The 25,557-nt window shown below is 42.7% G+C and overlaps 1 protein-coding gene across 2 annotated transcripts; it reads right to left on the bottom strand.

The window, feature by feature from the left end:
* Positions 1-686: 686 nt before the first annotated feature.
* kdm5bb (lysine (K)-specific demethylase 5Bb) lies at positions 687-22,722 on the bottom strand. 2 transcript variants are annotated; one of them, XM_017409619.3, is made up of 28 exons: positions 22,393-22,721; positions 20,948-21,025; positions 20,548-20,670; positions 20,070-20,240; positions 18,392-18,448; positions 17,423-17,560; positions 17,212-17,305; positions 16,763-16,881; positions 14,108-14,266; positions 12,334-12,453; positions 12,083-12,241; positions 11,787-11,968; positions 11,514-11,676; positions 11,305-11,424; positions 10,025-10,219; positions 9,550-9,731; positions 8,568-8,692; positions 7,915-8,065; positions 7,695-7,809; positions 7,140-7,495; positions 6,243-6,381; positions 5,986-6,165; positions 3,912-4,073; positions 3,001-3,486; positions 2,831-2,915; positions 2,521-2,729; positions 1,821-2,087; positions 687-1,712 (listed from the first exon to the last, which is right to left on the bottom strand). In XM_017409619.3, exons 1-28 carry the CDS (start codon positions 22,543-22,545, stop codon positions 1,575-1,577), a joined length of 4,626 nt encoding a protein of 1,541 aa, XP_017265108.1. In that variant the 5' UTR covers positions 22,546-22,721; the 3' UTR covers positions 687-1,574. The 2 variants fall into 2 exon arrangements, with proteins under 2 accessions (XP_017265108.1, XP_017265109.1); XM_017409620.3 differs by lacking the exon at positions 18,392-18,448 and having other exon boundaries at positions 22,393-22,722.
* Between the last annotated feature and the right edge of the window lie 2,835 nt (positions 22,723-25,557).

Genomic DNA, 25,557 nt, shown 5'->3' with positions numbered 1-25,557 from the left:
CACACCCACACACACATATACACACTCCTGTTCTGATCAGTCATGCCCGTTTGTGTGCATCTTTGTAATTTAAACTTTGGTCGCTGTTATTTAAAAAAAAAAAGCAAGCATGAACCCCATTTACAGAAAAAAACAAATCTTTAACAATTATTTCTTAATTTCATGTCATTTTTATTTCACAGTCACGCAGATAAAAATGAATCTGGTCCAGTGTCTGTATGAACCCACTACACTGTTCTTAGAAAACATAAATAAATGTAACCAGCACTTTTCTCGTAACTCATTTACTTGTGACTTTTGAATGAAGGGTCAAAGTCTTTGCTACGTTTCAGAAATCTTCCCAGCGATTCTAGCAATGGTTATTGGGAGATGTTAAATCTCTGACATCTATTTTAGCAGTATTAAGACTGATTCTGATCTAATAATGATTAAAAAGAGGGATTGTAACGAATTGAATTATGACGAACATTGAAGACTTTTTACTTTCCGTGACTAAAGCTTTCCATCACTAACATTTCTGTCTGTATCTGCCCAAACAATAAACACTTGTTACCAACCACAAAAACTAAAAATAAAAGCGCTCTTACACAAGGCCTGGGTCATAAAGGATCTGCCCAAATTTAATTATTAAAGCCGTTATACGCAAATCAAGCCTGACGACAATCTGTGAAATGAGAAGACTTCTCTGTAGAAGAAAAGGGTTTTATTCCACAATAAAAACTTGTAACATCTTCACTTTTCTCGTGTCCTTTCCTCTGTATCATATGCAGGGCTACGCTCTGTGGATCTGCGTGTCTGCAGCCAGTTTTTCCTTCGGCCTGCTGCGCCGCGCCTCCGTCTGCGCGGCTCTCTGTACATCACATCACCACCGCTAAAACACAACTTCAAGGAGATCAAGCCATAAAAGTCAGTTCAGACAAAAAAATTATTGCTCAGATAAATAAACCTATTTTACAAAAAACAAAACAATAAAGGGAGGGAGGGGGGTAATTATAATAAGATGCATGTTCTAAACACTGGATTCTCAAGAAGAAGAAAAAAAAATGTCATAGTTACTTTTCAGGGGGTTTAAGGGGAGGGTGATAACCTCAACTTCTGTTTCCATAACTCTGGTTAAACATGCAAAAAGGGCTCCAAAGAAGATAAACTTTAATCCTTAATTAACTCTCTGTACGTGGGGTGTCATGGTGTAAGACTCCTGTGTGCTGATGAAATGAAGTCCCATGCAGCACACTTCATGGCCTGTTTTTTTTTTGTTTTTTTCATTCAGACAACCACAAACAATTCATAACAAGAAAGAAATATACAGTATATAATATATATGTAAAAATACAAAAAAATAAAAACAAAAAAAAACACACCCCAAAACTGAACATTATAGTTCTGGACGACAAGTCAAAGAGGAGATAGCACCATTGTTACCAAAAGGGTTTGGACAGATCGGGACGGGGACTGTGGGGGGGTGAGGAGGGGGAGGAGGGGGAAGGAGGGGGAAGGAGGAGGTGGGGGATCAGTGACACATCCAGGGTTCGAGGTTTCAGTAACGGACTGATGACGCGACGCAGGCTCGAGGTTCATTTCCCCGCGTGGCCGTCGTTCAGCGTGCACGCCACGCAGATGTAGTCCTCCTTCTCGGCCATCTCCGGTGTGACGCCGACACACACCTGGTGGAACCACTGGTTGCAGCTGCCGTCACACTGGACCCAGTCCACCTGCAGGCGCACAGAAAACCCCGTCTCATTATCAGGCCTGCAGACGGCTTTGAGGCTCGGCACTCTCCGTTTCTAGGTGTTTATCTGTCAGACTTTGGTTCCCCTCACCTCGTCTCCCTCTGGCAGCTGGCAGCTCTCTGCCGGACACACGGCCATTTCCTCGTCCGAGTCGTCAGACTGGGAGAAGTCGGAGCGCGGGGAGGACGAGGTGGAAGCCGGCCGGCGCTGCAGCTTCTTTTTATTCATCCTTTGTCTCTTATGCGAGTGCTTTTTGTCCTTCCCCCGGCGCTCCGCATCCAAACCTTCCCTCTCCAGACGCCTCTTTGCTTTGCGTTCAGAGGAAGTCATGGCGTCCCTCGTGCTGTTGGTGCCATCCTGAAAACAAAGACACACCAATAACACCCACACCGAGACAACTTCTCAAATCTTTTTAATTCGTTATTATCGCCCACCGCCAAAGGTTTGTGTCTGTGTTGGTTTGTCTGAAACTTTCAGAGAGTAATCACTGGATGGACATCTATAACTGGGAGACAACCCAATTCAAAATGGCTGCTCCAGCTAACTGAGCTTATCCAACACAAAACTGGCTTTACCTTTGTTAAATTTACTGAGGTGAAGTTTGATGTGGTAGTAGCTGAGAGTCATCCTCTGAGCACTAATACATCTCACGAGATCACAGATTTACAAGGTTTGACTAAAACGTCTAGAAGTCCGTCCCTTCTCGTCATGACATGATCTTACTCTAAAACGCTCTCATAAAAGGCGGCGGGCGATAAGCATTCGATCAGGGAATTCTTTTCTGTCTTGCCTGGTTCAGTGGCGTATTTGTTCCCTGAGAGATAAACTGCACGTGAGTGTCACAGTCTGTCGCCTCCTCCTGCGATGGCGACGTGGACCTGTTTGTGTTCTGGCTGCTGGCCCGGTCCAGTAATATGTGGTAGAGGCTTTGGACCTGCGGCAGAGACACCTGCAGCAGGAGCCCCTCCACCATCAGCTCCTCCAGATCGCTGCTCAGACCTGTTGAACACACAGAAGGTGAAAACCACTACTTGTGTTGAAACTGCAGAAAGGCTCGCTTCTTTCTTCCTCATCCAGCCACACGTGAAGCTCTGACTGACCCTGCAGCGGGATGCATCTCTGCTCGGTGTAGAAGACGGTCTGAGCGTAGCTCGTCCTACTCCACTCTGGAGTCAGACAAGGAGCCTGCGTGGAGACCACCAAGCATCAAACTTTACATCCACAGTGAGGCATCAGACAGAAAAAACAGGAATAAAGGACAAATAGTGACCTGAGAGTTGTTGTGAGTGTTGTCGCAGCCCGACACCCAGTGTGTTAGTGTGGGAGGGGTCCCTGGTCTCTCCTCCAGCTCTGGTAGGTTACATGTCTGTGAAACCTGCTGCGCCTGGTGCTGCCAGTTAAGTGTCCTCTCTACAAGATAGTTCAGGGCATCGCCCTCTGGCAGGCGCACGCCGATGCTCTGGAGAGACGCTAGCAGAGAGAGGACTTTGCTGAGCGGGGGCTTTTCGGATCGCTGGCAGTGTGGACAGAGCCACGGCTGGGTTTCACACGAGTCTGACGGGTCTCTGACGCACACGCTGTGGAAAGCATCCCGGCAGAGCTCACACTGCAGCATCGCGCCCATGGGCGCCTTCTGGCAGAGGCACACCTTCAGGTCCATGCAGTCGGCGGTGGGGAGGAGCTTCGACTCGTTTGCTACCCTGAGATTAGAAAACGTTTCCATCTCCCTCACACGCAGCTCCTCCAGAGCCGCCATCTGGTGAATGAAATGTCCAGAGTCAGTATATTTACTGAAATCTGATTTTTGTCATAGTTCACTACAGAGGATCTGTTCAGCAGTGTTGTTTGTATACGTTCACTACGGTTCATGGACCTTTCCTGTTCTTCTACTTTCTGTCACTGTCACTTTCCAAATCAGCCTCTTTATTTCTTCACTTCACTTCACTCCAAACCAGTTCCTGTTCTTCAACAGTTTGACGGAGGACATTAAAAACACACTGGGTGTGGCAGTAAAGCAGGGGAACCTCAGGCCAAAACAAAGAGTCCAAAACAAAAGTGAAACTAACTTGGAGCCTTTAGTCAAACAATGAGCTCTTCTATAGAAAGAAAGTTACGTTTCAGTCTAACTGCCTCATCGAATCCTGTTCCACAGTTTGCAGCTCTTTAAGTTCTCATACGTACCGCAGAGGTAGCATCCTTGGTTTCTGAAAGAGTTTTTTCCACGTCGCTCAGAGTGTTGATCCGTGCGGGTTTCTTTTTGTTACTTTTAAGTGAGTCCTTCCCCTTCTTGGCCTTCCTCTTTGGAGAACCAACATTCCCAGCTTCGAATCGTGGACACAGGACCTGCATCAGACAGAAGATTTATGAAGCTTCTGAACTAACACCCACAGCCAACTTTCTGACTCGTTATGAATGCGAGGCTGATTTAAATTGTTTGTGTTTTGTAGGAAAAAAAAACATTTAAGACATTCAATTCACCAGCGGGTTACATTACACATGATGACCTACAAAAAGCCAATGTTGAACTTTTTAAAAAAATGACTAAACATTATTTATGTAATAACTAGTTTTAGGTTATTAAAAAACTCCTCACAATATAAAAGTAACATAAAACTTGATGTGATTCTATTTTTTAGTAGTTATTGACAAACTTTTCTCCATGTCAGTGTTTCTAAATGAGCTTTAAACTAATCTGATCTTTAATCGAGCATAATCTGAAAACCAAACTGTCATTTCCAAGCACGATAAAGCTGATCATGTTGTCTAGAAACAGTTATTAGTATCACGACATTGTCAGAAAAAGCTACTTATCTGTTTTGGTAAATTGTGACAACGGGTGTGCTTTTGTAAAACCTTTTTTTGTTGATTGGTATAAAGAGTATCTGACAACCCTCCTCTGTCTCTCTCTGTTGTTGACCTACTGTCGATGGTTTTACGTCAGCTGCCATGAAACGCTGTGATATAACGTGCCAACGTGTCTGCAGTATGGAAGTATGTTAAGATACAAAATGAGAGCAGTTCAGTAGCTTCTTACAAGCTTTTCAATTGAGGTACTTCTTGTGTCGGTAATATCAAGCTACATTCAATACCGACATCTTAATTCGACCCTGGGCTGAGTGCTCTAAAGGCCTTTCCATCCTCCATGACAAGTCACGAAGTCGGCTCTCATTCAAGTGGTTGCTTGACAAAAATTGTGCCATTTTATTTGCGAAGCAGCTTCACCCACCCCTGGACAAACCTTTTCTCACAGAGGTTTGTCTCAAGTGTTGTGTGATTGGTCAGAAGTTGTTGTGGGCGTGTTTATGTGTTTACGCAGAAAAGCCGGTGAGCTTTAATGGAGTCATTTTGCTCCGCTGAGAAGCAGCTGGAGGCCGATAGAAAATACAGCCGTCTTTACAACTGTTCCAGCAAAAACGTAGAAACCTACGAACTTAAAAAGACCGAGCGGAGACACAGGAGGCTCTTCATGGCTGTGACTGTCTCTGTCGGTTTAATAAACACGTCTGATCGCGGTAAGGGAAGCAAACATCTGTTTAAGGACAGGAGAGTTGAATAGCCAGCGGGAAGAATCCTGTTTTAACGCCGCAGGAGGAGGGAGGAGCTTCCCGGGAATTCTGATACGAGTGTCTCGTGGACGATGAAAGGTGTGTTTGAAAACAAACGTCTCGTAACCATGTGACCGAGAACCAACTTCTTGACTTCTTATGGAGTATGATGGAGCCTTAACACTGCAGAGGGAACTAATGAGAAGAGACAAGCTTCCACGGGACAGCGATAAAGCAAAAACGATCCCAGAATGAATTTACTGCTCTGGATGATCAACTAATCACTGCGGTGGAGAAAATTTGAAGCTGTTGGAATCCTGGTCCATCCAATCCATCTGACATTACATAACCAAAAAGGCAAGCCCAGAGCCGTATAAAGAAGTTCACCTGGCATAATGGCACAAACTTTAATGTTAATAAAAACAACTTGAGGATTAACGTGAACATGTTTTCTTTACTGCAGTGTAGAGCCACTGAAGTGTCGACCACAGGATGGACTTTAATGATTTTAATATTTTAATGTACTTATGGTTTGTAATCTGCAAGTTTGTGCTCTAAAAATAACGCAACATAATGCAAGTATTACATTGAGACTCCGTATCAGTTTATACTTAGAAGACTGATTTGTCCTGGGGACACAAAAAAGAAAATCCCGAGCATTAACACAGCTGTTTGCAAAAATAATTCAAATTTGTAGAATATTACCGTACCTCTAGTAAGGTAAGCGTTGAATCCTTTTGGAGGAAAGTTGTTGCTGTGGACTCTTTCCATTGCTGCACATCTGCCAATAAAGACTCGAGTCTTTCTAAGGGCTCCAGCTGGACCTGAATGGCTTGTCCCCGTAGCACCATGTCAGAGAGGCTGTCCACCAGCAGAATGCAGCCGCTGGCCTGAAAGAGGCAGATTATTTTACCGTGCTATTGCCTCTTGAGTCATCTGCTCATCATGCATCATGCAGTGTCCTAACCTGAAGCTCCTCGGCTTCCTGGAGCCACTCTCGGGCTTTTCTGATGGTGTCTTTGAGGAGCAGGCAGTTGGGGAGGTAAGCGGGGATTCCTGATGCCTTCTCAGCTGCGGCGCTAAGCGTCTCTATGGAGTGCGGCGGTCTGGTGCCAGGAAAACACACGTGATGAACATCAGCTTTGGCACAATGTTTGTTTCAGCTCCATACTCTCTAACACTACAACAGTCTAAACACAAGCTTAAGAAAAGGCTCTCAAAATATTTAATAACTAACGAACACAATTAAACCTGATTTTAAAATCCTTGTCCAGACAGGTTAAATAAAGAATAAAACACTTCTCAACATTTCAAACCCTCCGAAACCTTAACTTCTGGATCAAAAAAAGAGCAATGAAATAATAAAACACTTTTTAAAACTCTAGGCATTCGAGCCCTGACTTGAGATTAGTTCATCTGACAATGGAGAGAAGAGAAACATGTTCCTGACAGCCATGCCATTAATAAAAGCCTTAAAAAAAGCACTTATGACAGTTAATACTGAACAGCTTTGTGGACCAATGGAATGAGGGCAAAACTAAATGTGATGCTCACTTTTTGTTGATCTTGTTGAATATTCTAGCAGCAGCATTTTGCACTAGCTGGAATTAAAATGAAGCATAATCAGGAGCACTGACGTAAGAATTACACGATTCATTAATAATCAGTGCAAATATCTGGACAAAGAGTTGAAGCTCACAGACAAGATAATATTTCAGAAGTTATGCTGTGTGTTTGGAAAGTCAGAGCAGTAACATCTGATTGTAATGTGATGCTCTTGGTCTTTTGGGTGTTTTTTTTTTTCTTTTTCTTCCTCCTTGCTTAGATGCAAACATCTTCACTGATCAGTGAGTGCTGCCCCCACCTGGCCTTCAGCAGGCTGCTCGCCTTGTCCTCCCAGTGCTCAGACAAAGTGAGCTGCTCCTGAAGGCGAGCCATGGCTTTCTCCACAGACGGATGAGGTGCCAAACCGACTCCCTGGTCGATGAGCCTCCGCATGGCCTCCAGAGTGAGGGTGACGGGCTGGGCGCTGGCCTGCTGCACCCCCTCCAGCCACCGAGCCTGCTCCAGCCTCTCTCTGAGCTGCGGCAGCTCCGGCAGGTCCACGTCAAAGTCAAAACTGACGTCCAGCAGGCTCTGGATCTCCGCGACGCTGTGGTCTTCTGCTGCCAGGACCTTCTCGCTGTGCTGCTGGAAGTCTTCGATACGATTCAAGAGTTCCTGGGAAAAAAACACGGATAAGTCAAAACAGACAAGTGTTTATAGCTTTGGTAACCATTATGTAATAATGTGGCTCGAACGCTGCTCATGCAGTGCACCGATCTGGTTCCTCATGTCCACCAAGAGGTACTTAATAAAACGTGACACGAGTTTAAACGACATTTTAAGAAACGGAACCCATTTCTCTTCCTGAACCTACCTTCAACAAGGGCGCCTGCGGGAGGCTGCAGGAGAGGTTATACAGCTGCCTCACAAACGAGCTGAGCTCCTCCACAGTCAGCTGGCTGCGGGACTTCCCGGTCCCACATCGATACCTGAGTGATGAAGACATCAACCCCATTAATACTGCTCCCCGACAGGCGGGAGCAAATAACAAATCTATAACTCCCAGGCGGCGCGACAGAGGTTATAAATGTCACCTGGTCTGCTTCTTGCCGTTCAGCAGCTGCTGCGCCACCGAGGCGCACTTCTCGGCATCCTGTGTGACCAGACGCAGCCGCCGCAGCAGGTCGTTGTCGGGGAACAGCTTGGACTCTGACTCAGCAAGAAGGGAGCGAAAGACTGGCAGGCCTGAGGAGAGAACGCAGGGTTAGTCACAGTCTGATACAAAACCTGATGGCACACTTGAAATCACCCTGGTGACTGTCTGGCTACTTATTAATCGTCACTTCTGATAAGAATGGCAAGGGTTTTACTAAATTATATCTGCTTAAAACTTTAATTACTAAAATCTATTTCCTAAGTCTTGCAAATAGTGCTCAAAGGTCTCCGTTTTTTAAAACTTACTCATTAAAAAGTGTTTTGTGTTAAGGTTTCTGCAAGGTCACAGTTCGAGTTATAGAAATTAGTAATAGTAAATGTTTAAATTAGGTGGTATGGAAATAAAAAAGCAGTTCACGTCTGGTAGCTACAAGGTTTTCAGAGACATGGCTCTCAGAATAAAACTCTCTTCATTTTGCTCACAATTTAATTTACAGTGGTGGCATGCCTAAAGAAATAAATTGAACTAATTAAAAGCAGCTTTATCAGACGGCACATATGGTTCTTTAAGGTCCGTTTTATTGATGTGCACCTTTCTTCTTTTCCAGTTTAGCCTCCAGAGTCTCGGTCACGCGGGAGGCCCATTCATCATACAGCTCCGCTTGCTGCTTCACAGCATTCATCATTGGGAACAGGTCGTCCATCGTATACCTGTAACTGCAGCAGCAAACAAAACAAAGACACACACATCACTTTCTGCAGATCCCGAGTTTGAAACAGGGAAAAAAGTAGAGGCTTTCAGACTAGATTTCGTCTTCTTCTTTGTCATGCCCACACTTCAGGAGCTGTGGTTGGTTGAGGTTCGTTAAACTGCCTTTAAAATATCTTTAGCTCCTGCTTTCCCAGCAAGGGAAAAGCTATCTGCGGTAGAGTGGAGCCACTCAGACAGCTACTTAGCCTCTCTGCAAAGTCCCCGCCTCCTTTTAGGAGTCGCTTTGACTGGCGGTGAATGAAACTCCTGTTACGTCTGCTGAGAAAACTGCTTCAAAACAAGAGTACAGCATTGCTTTTGATGCTTTCAAGCACAACGCCACTAATATTGTCACTTTTGACTCCAGCATATTTACATGACTCATTTTACCCTAGTAAGGGCTTGGCAGGAAGTGACATGATGTTGCTCCACATCGCAATTTGTTGAACAGAAACTCATAAACATTAGCATTAGTTGGTTATCTCAACAACAGTGGCCTCTAAAGCCCATCAAAACTCAAACGAAACAGAAGATGATGGAAGAATGAATTCTGGTATTTATTGAGCCTATGTTTAATAGAGCATGATTTTCACTCGTTTACCCCATGCTGGTTGATTGTGTCAGAATGTCTTTTTGTTGTTTGGATGCAGCCAGAAAACCCTGACAGATATTCTGTTTTCAAGAAACTCTTCAGTTCTTATAATCTCACAGAGCCCTTTGAACTATTCTGTTGAATGGTGCCTTATTTCGGCAAAATATTCGGCACATCTTTTCACTCTCATCATGTTTTGACTGCTTTAGGACCAGTTCCAGTAGGACCTACTTCAGTGTGTAGTTGGAGAGCGGGCAGGAGCAGAGCTCATCGATGTGGTACAGACAGACCAGGACTCCTGGGCTGCAGGGGCAGGTGATGGCAGAAAGGTAGCACGTGGTCCTGCATTTGGCACACTGTCGCTCATCATCCTGGAGGTGATCGTATTTTGCCTCCCGAGAATGCAACACGCCCTGTCGGTGCGGGAAAAAGGACAAACCGACGATTAGGCAAATTCATGTAGAGAGCAACAAGTTTATTGTGTCTACTTCTGAGAACATGGCGTCACTCTGCTTTCTATTCAACGTGTGTTAAAAGCTTCAAAATGTGCATAAAAGTGGGACATTATTATTGTTTCCACACTGAAAAGGAGCTCAGTTTTCAAATTGTTTTCAGGAAAATGCAACTTCAAATGTCTACATTCAGACGCTTGTGTGCAGCGTAAAAGGCTAAAGAGCCAAATCCCCAAAAAGACATTACAAAGTACCATTTTCTTCACTTTGTTCCTCATTTCCTGCTCCTCTTTGATCATGAGGACCATGTCCTTATGGACAGCTGAGGCCAGGACCACGCTGAGAGCGCCTGCTTTTCTGGCCATGTTGCACACCATCTCGTCGTGGGAGAACACGTTGTACCGGTGCAGCAGGCGATAGTGGTCCACACACTGCCTGCCCAGAGGCATCTGGTCGGACAGAGAGGGAAAAAAATGGGTTGGAAGTTATTTTCCTCTGATCGCTGCTAATTGCTCTCGAATAAGATCTGACAGGACAAGCTCCAGAGTGTAATTGGTGGGGCAGGAGCATAATTTAATAAGAACGATTTCAACTAAAGGCCTAGCATTCTTTGAAGGAATGTCAGAGTTTTAGGCTGAGATCATGCAATGTTGATAAATGATGGAGTTGTAGCTGTTTTGGTCAAACCTTGAACATAACGTTGTATTTCACAATCTCATGCAATATCACAAGATGTCACGGTCAGAATATGTGTTATGGGGTGACTCACAGCTACTACCGCACCAAATTTTAGCTCAGTATTTGTAAAACTGACTGAGTTATAGCTATTTTTGTGTTGGATAATGTTGATTAGCTGTGGCGGCCATCTTGAATAGGATTGATTCCAAAGGTTAATCAGTTATAGATGTACATCTAATGATTATTTTCTAAACGTATAATTAAAATTCATTCAGTGTTTCATGAGATTCTTTGCTAACAGACAATCAACACTGACTTCAATAGTTACTGGTAAAGTTTTAAAAACAGATCTCGATTGATCTATTAGTGCTCAGAGTATAAGGTGGGGTTGACTCTCAGCTACTACCACACCAGATTTTAGCTCAGTATCTGTAAAATTGACTGAGTTGTAGCAATTATTGTGTCGACAAAGGTCAGTTAGCTGTAACGGCCATCTTGAATCGAGCTGACTTCAGAATTAATTAGTTGTAGATGTACATCCAATGATTAAAGTCCATCCAGTGGTTCATGTGATATTTCGCTAACGCCGCAGGCAAACAAACACACCAAGACACGAGCAAAACATCTGCGATAATAAAAACTATTAAAATAATTCTAAAAGCAAAAATTGAAAACTGTCATGGGTCTGAGCTTCTTAAATAGGATGAATTTACATGTTTCTTAGTCTTGTGTGAAAGAAAATTTATTGTATTTCACTTTTGAGCGACTGAACAAAAGATGACACTTGAACCTTTGAAACAACAATCACTGATAACTAAAATCTCTGTAAGAACAACACGTCTGAAGTGATACAGACCCAGTCCACAGTGCAGAAGTTGACTGCCTCAGCAAAGTTAAAGCCCTGATTGAAGCCGCTGTGATAAGCTCTGGGAAACGTGATGACGAACTCGCCAGCACACTGGTTCGTTCTGTAAATCTGAAACAGAGACGCGATTCATTGGTTGAAAGGATCAGCGGCGTGCCGCTGTGGATAAGAGAGCAGAAAGGAGCCTCAGTAATACAAACAGGGACTCCGTGAGCCATCAGGGTGTTCGGGTTCATGATGGTGACCAGCTGGTGCAGCAGGTCGGGCTGCGACTCAAACAGCTCCGGGGCCAGTTTCTTCATCACCTCCTCCAGCTGCTCGGCTGCAAACCCAGGAGCTCCGTACCAGGTTTTAGGTTCCCCCCTTGAAGCAAATAAAAAACACACAAAGATCCCTCAACAACAAGTAACTTCTTCAAGTTTCTGACACTGATCAATAAAACGGCAACGTGGGGATGATTGGTGCAGCTGTACCAGTGCAGGTAGTTGATGGAGTAGCTCCAGTGATCCTCGATGTGCCAGCAGAAGGAGGAGAAGCACATGCCGACGTAGAGCCACGGCAGCGTCATCCCGCAGATGTCAGCTGTTACGTGAGTCAGAACCGACGGGTTCATCATTGCCAAGTTGTTTAGGTTCCAGCCACATTTGAGGTATTTCTGCAAGAGGAGCCAAAAACATCAGGGCAAGGAATGGAAGCTGCTGTGCAAAAATCTACCGAATTAAATGTTTAGATTCCACTGACATATGGAAGCTCTGTTCCGAGGAGTTACCTCATCTGCTGCGGAAACCTTAAATCTCCCATTTGGAATTGGGAATCCACTCCCAAACTCCTTCGATGCGATATCGGCCCCATATTCTACCGTGACGTCCTCCTCGATGGCTCCGACCAAACGCCAAAACTCTTTCTCCACCAGCTCCATGGGGACCATCTGTGACGACGACAAGGGAGAAATTCTAATATTATTTAGATGCTGAAAGCAAGAACAACTAAGATATTTGGCTTATAACGTTTACTGCTTACGTGAACTGGCATGTTGAAGTAATCTGATTTGAAGGCATCGGCCATTTGCCCGAACGCACGCAGCGAATAGTCCCTGTGTGCTTGTTCAAACCCGAACGCCTCGTGAGGTTTGCAGCATTCCTGCAGGGACAGTTAGACAGGTTTAATGTTTACGTGGTAAACAGTGTGTGTGACGCAGCAGCCAGAGGCCGTTCTTCAACATGTTTCACTTTCAGTTCTGTGATTTTTGTCAATTTTATTCTTATTCTGTAAAAGGACGCAAAGTTTTGGCGGGTTTTTCTTATTAATGTACAATTATTAATTCAACGTCCAACATTTGGCAGGAAAAAAAAAGTTTCATAGAGCTGTCTGCATAAGCTCAGGTCTCATCAGATCAACTTGTTTCAGAGCTGCCTCTAAACTATCAGCTCATAATTCCTCCTTTGACTCTGGAAGCTGTCCGAAAAAAGGACAGGATTTAATCCATTACATTATCTCAGCTGTTGTGTCTTTGAGTAAGACACTTTACCTGCCTTGCCTATTACTTGTGGTCATAGCATTTGGTGGCGCTGGTGTAATCTGCCTCACAGAAGTGACTGACACCATCAGTGTATGGATGAATGACTGAATGTAATGTGAAGGTCCTTGGGCTAGATAAAGCGATAGACAAGTGCATTTAGCCATTTACCATTTAGTTGTCAAATATCTGCCAGAATTATGGGAGAAGATTGTTGGTGGCAACAAATATTGTGCAGCTGAGATGCAACTTGCTAATGTATATTTACCAGTGTATATATCTGAGCCTGAGTGGATTAAAATCTACAATAAATTCTAATTTGTGCACCCAAATCTTGTTTTTAAAAAATCTTGGAAGTTGTATCTTTGATGATCATTGAACCCTGAATAAAAAAAAGGTTCAAAGAAATATTAAAAGCCCCGAAATTAATGTGACATTTTTAATGACTGTACGTAAACGTCTGACCTTGTGTGTGTTTTATGTCGGTGGGTGACGTGTTCACAAAGCCTTATGAGTCTGAGGACTAATTTAAATAGAAGCCCTTTGAATAAAGCTAAAAGGTCAATATCAAAGTATCTGGAAGGAGGCTGGTTCTCATGAGAAGAGGCTGCTGGTATGTAAACATGAACTGTATGACTGTGTGTGCCAGTGATTAGGTCTGTACGTGTGTTTGTGTATCGAGATTAGAAAGCAACTTATAGTGTTATATTCTCTGTCTTATTTTATTTTTGCATAGTCTATCTATTTTTGTAACTTGTCAAGGGACTGCAGGTGTGAATTAACTTTTGCTATAATCTGGTACAGCACATTAAATAGTGACATTTATGTTTGAGTTGTACATTGTCCCTTTTTAAATAAAATCTATCTATCTATCTATCTATCTATCTATCTATCTATCTATCTATCTATCTATCTATCTATCTATCTATCTATCTATCTATCTATCTATCTATCTATCTATCTATCTATCTATCTATCTATCTATCTATCTATCTATCTATCTATCTATCTATCTATCTCAGTGTTTTGGTTTTATAAGAGTCTGATTTCACTTTGTCTTTGTGGGGTACTCGGTGTAGAATATTAAGAAAAAAAAAACATGAAACGGTTGTATAGAAAGGCTGCAACAACAGAACTGCAAAAAAGTGAAGGGAGTACATTTTGAAGCGACTGTAAATCCGTAGCGATCCAAATAAAATATATATGTCACAATATATTCAAGCAGCATGTGCCCTTTAAATAGTCAATAACATCTTTGCCTCTGCTGTTGATCATCACCTGAGCCAGACACTTGGGGCACCTCCAGTCTCCTCTGGGGACGTCTTGCAGAGGGGGGATCAGACAGAAGGTGTGGTAGCTGTCATCGCAGCCGTCACACAGCAACAGACGGTCTTCGTCTCCCCCACTGTTGCACACCAGACACACGACCAGATCCACCTGGATAACAAAGGGAAACGATGTCAACAAAAATCCAGACATTTGATAGGAGGACTGCTTCATTCAGAGCAGAGCCTGTCTTCAAACCCTTAAAGATTCACTGCAAAGATGGAGAATATCTGTGATGGATAAAATATGTTTTGGATATTTTGGAAACTTGAGGCTGGCTTATAGACCTTTATATCAGGTATATGGTCATCAAATCTTTTGTAAATTTCTGAATTATTAACTGGTTTGGTTATGAAGGCACAGCAAAACATCATCAGTAAATATTCACGGAATAAAACTCTTTTAAGCTACATTCTTTGTGAAAATACATTTATTTCATAAATATAAACTCTGGTTTTTATTTTTCTGTGTCTGAAGGGACTACCTGCTGAAAACCTCTGTACCACACCCTGACTCTTCAGGCTGCCTTTCTGTGAGTCACCCAATATTTACTCCTGTGTCACAGATTCAGCTGTTCAGCCATCTTACCTTTATTTCAACCCACTTTTAGCTCCCACTGTGTTTACTGCACCTCAGAAGTGGGAAGTTGCTTTCATTTCCTCTGCAATTAACTGCAGACTCCCATCGACGGCTAATTAGTTCACCTCACAGAGAAATGTGTTGATAATCCTCTGTCAGTACGTTTTGTTTTTTTTTTTCATTTAATGACTCAGGTAGAAAAAGTCTTATTTGTTTGCTCTGTTTTAATTGTTTTTTCCCCACATTAAAGCTGAAAGCTCTGATTGTCAATTTGTTACAGCAGCGCAGCACTGAAACCTGCAAACACAAACACCAACTTATAAATAAAACCATAGTGCAGGTTAGCAACAGTTCATGTTAGCCTCTGAAAGTCACTGATTGACAGCAAAGTCCAGAGTTTATCAAGCTTGTATGTGGACGGAAAAATTATGAAGGGATTTTGACATCATGACCTTCCTGTCGAGCTATAAAAAACACATTTTGGACAAGATGGTGCCTGTGTGTGTGGTATGCCGCCTGTCACTGTCAACGTTGTTTGTTTTTTTGTTTGTGTCACATATTAATCAGCATCTCAACTCTTTAGTGGTGTACAATCACCAAACGCTCTTGGATTTGCAACTTTGAGCTACTGAAATAGTGACATCCGTTGGCTGGGACCCCCGTTTTTTATCTCAGGCAACCTGCGCTGCACTCCGGCCCCATCTCTGCCGAGACAAATGCAGCAGCAGGCTGCTGAGGATGAAGGCTTCATTGGTGCGCTTTACTGAGGCTTCTCAGACGGCGCTTAAAGGGGTGCTCTTTGCTTCACGGCATTCCCTCCACCCTGTCGACACCTGGTTGGTACCTGTCGTCGGCTCAGATGAGGTGCTTCAGCACTGTGGACCCTGCTCCCCTTGTTCCCGCTGGCACAGGGTGAACCTGAACAACCTGCGTCCTCTTGGCTCCACAGACACACATCGCTCCGGCCAGGATCGTCCTGGTAAACGCCAGGTTTTTTTCTTTTGTTTGTTTTGTGTGAGCCGTGTTTTGTTGTTGACTCTGAGAAAACTCCTCGGATGAGAAGCGAAACATCTTCAGCTACAGAACAGAAGTCCGGTTGTTTATGTTTTTAATCTTTTTTGGATTTACTATGTCCTGGATGACTGAGAATCTACACGGGCACTCAATATAACACTTCAGTCTGCTGTGCTGTTTTAGAGTGTTTTACAAATAAAGTTGGATTAAATGGGACTGGACTGGATATGAAGACCACAGAAGAAACTGTTGTATTTTAGCTAAAGCATGACGCAGAGAGTTCAATAAGACTTTAGGAACTAGTTTTAACTTGTGAATAAAGGGTAGCATCCTAAATGTCTCCTTTACGAGGTTCCAGCTGAGTTTTGATGCCTGATCTTTCTAAGAGAGGTTCTGTGGAAAGGTTTTGAACAATTTTCATATCACCTGTTGTTGATAGCTATTTGAAGAACCCCAGTTTGGAGAAACAAGAGTTTATTTCTGATTGGACTGATGAGCAAACGGCTAGTCCAAGTGGGGTCAAGGCCAAAGTGGTATGCTGCTGTCTTAAAACAACTCACAGGAACAATACTTTTTAGAAACCTTTACACTGTCATCAGCTTTGAACTGCATGGTTATTTTGTCAGAAATATTATGGCGCACCTGCTGGAACAGGCCCAGGCTGCACAGGAAGTTCCACAGCTAGCTGCTGCTGCTATTTGCTCTGGCACATAAAACTACAGAACTGTACATAAATAATCATGTGATGTGAAACTGATGGCGATGTAAAAAGTGTATAAAATAGTGTCCATGTGAAGCCTTTAACATTTTTAAGCTTGATCCTCTGTTAAGACAACTTTCCACTTTGATCGGATTGATGAGGTAATCGTTCAAAGAGCTATCTAGAACAGGTAAGATATTAATCCTTCATAACCTTTCCACGAATTCCCACTTTAAAAGAGCTGAACTAACCCTTTAGGACATGTTCTTTCTTAAGAGTATGTTCTGTAAAAGACAGAAGATGTTCCTACTTACTGGACTTGGAGGAACAGGAGGAATCATCTTCTTGTACCGTGGCTTGAACTTGTCGGTTTCAATTATTGGTTCCTTAAACTCAACGGGTTCCTGTTTCACTGGAATGGGGATCAGTTTTTCTGCAGGACAACAAGAAGCCTCACAATTACCAAGACTGGCATCTACTAGAAAAACTATGGAAACAATTTACTTTAGCTGCACATTAAAAAGAGGCTAAATCAAAATAATTACACATCAGTTATTTTACTGTTTGTTTTGTAATCAGGTATGACATGTTCAGAGATCAGGTGAGTATCTGCTAACTCATCAGTGCCCAGAAGAGTTTTATTTTTTCTGCTGTTTTAAAAACATTCATATCAAGGAGACAGATATAAAACAGAAGTACTGAGAAATGAATGTTCCCTCACAGGTATATTAGAGTTACTGTTCTTTGAATTGAGGAGTCTGACCTGGTTCAGGTTTGGCAACAAACGAGCCCATCCTCCGCCTTAGGTTGGGCCTGCTCTCACCCACCTCACCTGGTTCAGTCTTCACACAGGTGGCCTAAACAAAGAGAAAAAACACACAAAGTGAAACTTCACGGAACTAGAACTGTGACGTGACTGTGGAAACCTGCGGCGAGCAGCGAAGCCCGCGCTGTGGGGTGTCTGTGGTTCCCACCTCGCACTTCATGCGCTTGGCTCGGCGAGCACCGGGGCAGGAGTCAGGCGTTGGCGCCGGCTGCCTCTGAGCCTGGTCCTGCACCTTGTGCTCCAGGCTGTCGGGGTCCTCCATGGGCTGGATGAACTTCTGAACACACTGAGGGGGGGGGACAGAGAGCCGGTTTAAAACCCAGTTACCTGGTGATTAAAAGGCGTTCAGGTGCCTGACTGGAAACACCTGGAGACACTGAAGCGTTGACGAGGAAGTTTAAAAACACAGGAAGTAGAGGAGCACCATCACACGTGGCCTAAAAGGGTGCTGTAGTTATAACTTTAGAGAAATATGTCTCGTATCGAAGTGCAGCAGGTATCAAATGTGGCTGAAAGATGTCTCGCACATTGACGTTGCAGCAGAAAGACGAAAAGGTCAAGAGAAGGATGTGGTTAGTGAGAGTTTGTAACCTCAAAACAATAACGACAAACTGGAACTGAGGGGGTGACAAACAGGTATTTACTCAACTAAAGTGGTGGATAGCGGTGCGTACGGAACATGGTCCAAATGGTAAGAAGAGATGTGACATCGATGAGAAGAAATGCTTTAAAAAATGAAGGAGCAATGGGATCGCTGCACGACACAGACTTTATTATTTAAACTGCCACTTCAGCTGAACAATCATAAAGCTACCTTTAGTTTATTAGTGTCAAAGGAAAAAAATAGATCTACGATTTGTCAGTTTGTGACCTAATTGCTGCTGCCTGGCACGAAAACAAAACCACGACACTTTCACATTTAGGCCAAGAAGCCGCTGAACTCAGCTGGTAATGTTTCAGTCAACTGATCTGAGGCTGGAAACTGAAGAAAGTCTCAATAATAGTCTGCAAATGTGCCTCCGTTAGGATGAAAACACAAGTAACACAGATAACATGCTTTTTTTGTGTTCATTTTTCATGTTAGTGCAGCTTTCTTTAAGTCGTGACACAAACGTACCTTTTGAAATTCAGGATCAGCCTCCAAACGCATCAGTTTGGAAGCTGGATCTGGAGCCTGAGGCAGAAGAGAGCTTTGGTAGTTAAAGGTTTTAGGGCGACCTGTCCAAGAGGCCCTGTGATCTGGATCGAGCTCTCTTGTTAGGAAGCTTTAGGTTGTTAATGCGCATTAAAAGACAAAACACCAAAACAGAACAGGAGGGTCCAGCTGGAGAGCAAACCCCGACAGAACCCCCAATCAGATCTGAACACGAGTGCCAGTCTAAACTTTTCTTCACTTTAACAATCTTCCACGTTTTTGAGATGAGAAATGAGCAGAAATTCACTTTTTCTAATAATTTAAGGTCTTATTAGAGACAAAACAGACAGTTTGCTTTAATATCCTTGTATAATAATGAATACATGTGATATAAATCACAAGTAAGTATATAAAAAATGAGTATTTTTGAATAATGACATTACCAACACCAGGAACTTAATCTAAATGGTAAATTTCTGAAGAACACAAACAGACTACATTTGGATTAAAACAGGAGTGGTGTAAAACTAAAGGAAGGCTGTATTTATGTTATTATTATTACAATAAAGTTGTGATTATTAAATTATCTGGTCTTGCAGACACGCTGCTTTCGTAAATGTGTCTGAAGTTTAAAAAAGTGGGATTTAGAAATGAGTAATTCCAACTTCATTCATCTGCAAGACGGCAGGAGTTCAGGCACAAACAGGAGGAGATAAAGCTCATCCATTAGTCACAACGCGTTTAAAATATTTGCATGCTTATATGCAGAGGAGGATAAATTACTCAACTTATGACAATAAAAACATCTGCTCCATGTAAAGGCACATTTTCTTTTCATTGTAACCAAAATACCTGATTAAACTGATTAAAGATTGTGTCTTTTATTTTATTAGAGTGGCTTTAAAAAAGAGATATAACAATCAGAAGTGAAGAATAGTGCTTGTTTTATGAAAGTTTTATGAATTTTTAAACAAGGCCTTTTGAATCGACCATAATTAAAATTTAAACACGTATGTTGCTCACTGCTTCTCTCTGAATTTAGAAGAAAGACTGACTGAAAGAGCCGAAACTTAAAGTCTAATAACTTAAAGTTATAGAAGCTGTCAAAATACGAGAATATCCAATGTTTTTGTTTTTTTTTATTTGAATTTTTTTGTACATGTGTATCATCTGTGATATAAATAACCACTAAATACTGATCCATCACTGCCAAAGGTCCACCGCATAATTTGTAATAAATGAGGGAAATCAGCAGAGTCCAGTTTTGTTGCCAACAATTACGAGCTGTTTGTTTACGTTCAAACACTGATGAGTTCACTTCAGACAGACTCGAGTTACATTAACCCCCAAACAATCATTTAATGATGTGGAAACTGTTAGAAGGATCAAACTTCAAATTAAAAAAAATACATTGAAAAATTGCATATTTTGACAGCTTCTATGGCTTTAAGAAGTTAGGCGTGACCTCTGCAGTTGGACCTTTTCATGGCTGTAAATTCACACATTTAGTATTTCGCTAAAAAATTACAACTTTGACATTTTAGTAGAATTTAAATTGAGCTCTGAATAGTAAAAACCAGAGACATGTGGGTTGTACGTCAACACGGAGCGTGCAGAAAATAGTCTGATATCTTTTGCTAACACGCGTGTGTGTGCTCACCAGCAGGTTCGCCCCACTCTGAAACAGGTTGTAGGGGTACAGGATCCTCTCGTAATGCCCTCGCAGGTGGGAGCCGACAGCTTTGCCGGGGGTGAAGCCCATTTGTAGTGCAATCTTGGTCCATCGCCTGTCCTGACAGACGATGTCAAATCCACCCTCGTCTGCTACCAGCTGCAGGGACAGAGAGACGTGTCACGACGTCCGACTCTTGGCCGTTTAAAGCAGGGGAGTCCAACCCTGGTCCTCGAGGGCCACTATCCTGCATGTTTTCCTTGTTTCCCTGCTCCAACACACCTGATTTAGTACTTAAATTACCTCTTCTTGTTCTGCAGAAGCCTGTTAATCACCCATTGATTCAAATCAGGTGTGTTGGAGCAGAGAAACAAGTAAAACATGCAGAATGGTGGCCCTCGAGGACCAGGATTGGACACCCCGGTTCAAAGGATACATCTGTCTATGAATACAACCAACAATCTACCTTATTTAGCTTATAAAGGTCCAAAATCTTTCTCTCCACGTGAGGGATCTTCAGGGTACAGCCCTGCAGATCCCAGAACTTGGCAATCTGGTCCAAAAAATTGAGCTTGACTCTGGTTTGTGCCTGAAAACAAACAGGGTAATGACAACAATAAACAAGATTAACAGAAAAAAAAATCCAAAGCATTCAAAGGAAGGCACCAAAACAACCTGAACGGGCTCGGATTCACACCTTTTAGTGTATTTTTAGACTAAATGATAAGATTTCTCCATAAATATTAGTAATAAAGGCTCAGTTACGACACAGACGAGGTCCAGAGAAAGCACAGCTTTGGAGCACCGATGCACAAGCCGATAGCAGTCAAATAAAACACGGCTGAAATCTGAATAACAAAACTTACCTCCAGTTCATTGAGCCTTTGGATCCGAGGAACAAAGTGAAGCTTGTCAACATCGCAGGCAAATGGAGGCTGCCAGTCCTGAACGGGAACAGAAGGAAACATGAAGGTCAACGAGCCACACAGCCTGAGCAGCCTCGCCGCACGCAGGTTTTATCATCTCTGTTCGGCCACTGAAAACTTTAATCACTAATCCTGGGAGATTATTCAGTCCGGCCGGGTTTCCTTTTGGGAAAACTGACCCTCAAGGGGCTTTGCCGGGTTTGAGAGGGCCTCGAGTTAACCGAGTTCAACTTAAAATTGGGCAGATAAAATAAATGTGACAGCATGAACAAAATGTTAGAAGCTAAAGAACAAGGCCTGCTCTGAGAGAGAGAGAGATGTTTCTATGTCATTAAAAACAACACAAAAAAATAATCTCATTTCATTAGAAAAACACCCAGACACACAAGAAGGGCCCCAAGTTCTTGCCTAAAGTGAGAAGCCAACATCCCCCCACTGGCAAACAAAATGGCCAGATGGAAGACTAAACTCAATAGTCCAGCTTACCACAAAGCCAACATGGAGGACAACACCCTCCAACACAGGCTCATACATGAAGACAGCCTCTTTCTTTCTCTGGGAGCTCACATTCACAGCCTGCAGCTCAACTTTATTTCAGGCAGATTGAACCAAAAACACCAAACTTGGCTCATTCAACATAAGGGCCTTTTTTTACCCTCCCGTAAAGAGCAGAAAATATACTTGTTTCAGTGTTAGCAAAAAGGAGATGACACTTTAAAAATAATGGAAAATGTCTTCATTTGATTGCATCCGGGTGAAATGAAGCCACTCTGCTTCTGGTGTTTGTTAGAAAGTGGCCCAAAGAAGTGATGGAGCTCCCCGGCTGGCCCAACTTGTTATAGGATGCTATTAAAATAAAACAAAATACAATAAAAAAAAAAAACTGTCCATAATTCACGGCAGCCCCTGGGCTCTGGCGACATTTAGGCACCAACGAGATAAAAAAGAAAACAGCGCTCAGCTGATGTCGGACACATTTATTAGTTATTATCATCTTTGACTTTTCGGAGCCGAGCGGCTTCCTTCCGCGTCGCTTTTTTTAATGTCAAAGCGGCGAGCGAGCCACATTATGACAGGTTAGCCTGTTAGCTCGGAGGCTCGAGCACCAGCGAGGCTCCGCCGCCTTCCCGGCGAGCCACGGCCCGCAGCACCGCTCCCAGCACACGAACGGCTGACCGCGGGGCGAGAGAGGGGCGACGCGTGGCGGCTTCGAGTCGAGCGAGCAAACGGGGAGACGGCCGCGGCAGCACAAAGAATGAGCTCCGCCGTGTGTCCGCCATGTTGAACAGTCCCTTTAAATCCCAGCGCTCGGTCCATCCACAAGCCCCGACGAATTCAGCATCCGCGCCCTCCGAAAACGGCTCGAAACAACTCATCGGACTCACCGGAGGCGGCCGGACCTTACAAATCCCCGTCTTCTCCGCGATGGGCCGGATCTTGTTGATAAAAGCGTACGGGTCTCGAAATTCTTCCCAGCTAGGCTCGAAGACCGGGCACTCCGGAGGAGGCTTGAACTCGTCCGGCCGAGGCAGGCTCATCGTTTCGACCCCCGGTGGAAGCGGCGGACTCTGACCGGTCGGCGTGCGGCGGGGTTCACCGGGCGGGCGGGCTTTTTTTTTTTTTTTTGGTTCTCTTTATCCCGTCGGTTCACCGTGAGAGTCGGTGGCAGCGAGTCGACATCAACACGAATGGAGGCAGATTACGCTCACACACATAACCGACACACACACTTACACACACACACACACACACAACCACGCACAGTGGAGAGAATGTTCCAAGGCAGCGAGCACGTCCGCCCGAAAAACTAGACACCGCGCGGTTCAAGGTGATGAGCGGCAGAAGCCTCAGTTTGCGCAGAGTTTGCGCTCAAATCGGCGTGTTACGCAGTCACAGATGCGCTACACTGCTTCCCATCTATCATGTAAAAAACCAGCCTTTAACGCTTTGCTCTTAGGTTTTATTCTTCGTGTCCTGATGTTTTATAAGTCAGTAAAGTTGTCCTGCAGGAGGATGAGCCCATTTTACTGCAGAGAAATAAAACCTGTGCTGGATTAAAGTTCACCCTGAGCTTTAAATATAACATTTACACTTTAAACTATTTATCACTTCCTGTTACTTAGATAATTACTGCACTGATCAGATTATTAACAGCTACAGGAAAGACCACCAAACTATTATAAAGTACAATGTTATAAAAATGATCTTTGTTATCCTCAGATCTACATTATTTTCTGCAGCTCATCATTCTTTCCCAGTCATACTTTATTTTATCTGTATTCCTGTTGTACAATCACAGATAAAAGCTTTAAAGACAGTTCTTATTAGGATTAGATCTGATAATGCTGATTCCACCATTTTAGTCCTTGGCTATAGTTATGGTATTTAAAGCTTTTAGCTACATTTTGCTATTTTAGTTTTTATATTTATTTATTACCTCAAATTTAGGTTTTTAGCTACTGTTTTGCCAATTTTAGTTAAAAAACTGAAATTAATTCTTTAAAAAAGGTTTTACTAATTTATGCTTATCCTATTTTGTTTCTAAAATGCTTTGATTATACCTAAAATTCTGGTTTTGAGCTACAGCTTTGCTACTTTAAGCCTTTAGGTATTTTTAGCTTCTGGCTATGGTTGATTATTTAAGCTTTTACTTATTGTTTTGTTGATAATTTAATGTAGGTTTTTGCCACTCTTTAGCACATTTTAGCCTTTAACTACTGTTTTGTACATTTTAGCTATTATTTTTTTTTATTTTAGTTTTTAAAATTTTACCTAAAACTAAGGGTTTTACCATATGTTTTGCCAATTTTAGCGTTTACCTACTATTTTATCTGCCAATTTTAGTCTTTAGCTTTAGTATTGCTAACTTCAGCTTTGAGCTACTGTTTTGCACATTTTGACCTTTAGCTACAGTCTGGCTCACTTTAGTTTTAAGTACTATTTTGCAAATTTAAGCTTTTAGCTACAGTTTTGCTAATTTTAACGTTTAGCTAGTTTTGCTAACTTTAGCATTTAGCAATGGGTTTGCTAATTTTAGCTTTTAATGTTGTTTAGCTCATTTGTGTTTCTTTCTGCTTGTTTCAGCTACAAGTCACTCAGCCTTTAGCAGTTTCACAGGAAATGATAATTCTCTAGTTTTCTACCTGAAGTCAGACACAGCCCTGAATATATTAGTAATAAACCTGGAACCTCCTTACTAAATTATATATATATATATATATATATATATATATATATATATATATATATATATATCTCCCCTTGGGTACAGCTTTAGATCTTTTTGCCAGTTCACGCAGATAAATTTGTAAGAAATTGACAGAGGCACTGCTGCAAATTATAAATGTTTTATTGAACTCACAATATTTCAAAAAGGTAAAATAGTCAGTTTACTTTATCATACAAAAAAAAAAAAATGGGAGTCTATGCTGGCCCTCGGATCCTGAAAGCTGAAAAATAGTTAAAATCCAATTAGATAAAATCAGACTGTTTGGGTGGAAAGGGATAATAATAAAGAAAATGCAAATATAACTAAATACACCTAAGTGCTCCCCAACAAAAACACACTCACACCAAACCCTTGGTGAATACAACAGAAAAGAAAAGCCCCCCTCCCACTAATCTCCTCAATCTAGATAAAACAGCCCAAGATCCAGGGACAGCATAGGTCCTGCCTTAAAACAGGCCCGAAGGCTAAAATAGGAACCCCTTTCCCTAATAAGTTACAGATAAGAAAATTAAAAACAAATCAAGAACTAAACCTGAAACAGTAGCAGGCCAACCTACACACAAAAGAAATCAAGTTAACAAGAGCATTAGACAGCCAGGTAATCATAAGGAACAGCCCTTACCTGCTCTACAGTAAAACCAGTACACAGTGCTCTTGATGTCACTCTTTAAAGTCAGTTTCCTGCAACAATCAGTGGCAGAATTAGAACAATTCTAAACTCACCTCTCAATCAATGGTAAGCCTACCTCTGCATGAGTCATCAGCCTGCATCTGATCTCCTCAGCAATCTACCTGCTTTTAAATACCAGTGCTGATTACTTGTCTCCCTAACGAGCCAGCTGTGCTCTGTCACAGTCTCTCCCATATATGGGCAGGAGGAAGAAGGTGCAGGAGCACAACCGGGGGGGCAATATGCCCCGGCTACATATATATACAGTATTTCTCTGCAGAGAGCTGATTCTGTAGCTGAACCTGACACCAGTGCTGCATTTTCCCTGCTGTTCCTCGGATGCAGACAAGTGTTTGTCATAAAATAATCCACTCATGTCTAAAGGCGACGCCTTGCCACGATGTATACATTCAGGCCTTCACCAACAAATGCTGAGATTCTGTTTTGTTATTGTGTGTTTCCCTCCTGGTGTAACAGAACCAGCTGTGGTTCGCTGTGGACGAAACCGAACCGTCTACAGAACCGAGCTACAGAAAAACGGTTCTTAACGGCTGTTTATACTTGCGCGGATGAATACATGCAGGTGACTGCTCTGAGGCTGCCGGAACTCGTTGTTTAAATAGCCGGAGTGAGACGTTTGATTGGATGTTT

This window comes from Kryptolebias marmoratus, linkage group LG8, assembly GCF_001649575.2.
Source record: "Kryptolebias marmoratus isolate JLee-2015 linkage group LG8, ASM164957v2, whole genome shotgun sequence".
Lineage (NCBI taxonomy): Eukaryota > Metazoa > Chordata > Actinopteri > Cyprinodontiformes > Rivulidae > Kryptolebias > Kryptolebias marmoratus.
The sequence above is the reverse complement of the archived record's forward strand: the minus strand, read 5'-3'. Positions and strand labels throughout refer to the sequence as shown.

Coding starts and splice junctions, on each gene's coding strand:
- kdm5bb (XM_017409619.3), bottom strand. CDS start 22,545: ATGAGCCTGCCTCGGCCGGACGAGTTCAAGCCTCCTCCGGAGTGCCCG. Junction 11,677..11,786: donor TCCATCAACTACCTGCACTG/GTACAGCTGCAC, acceptor ATTTGCTTCAAG/GGGGGAACCTAAAACCTGGT. Junction 6,382..7,139: donor AGCAGCCTGCTGAAGGCCAG/GTGGGGGCAGCA, acceptor TCCTGGCACCAG/ACCGCCGCACTCCATAGAGA.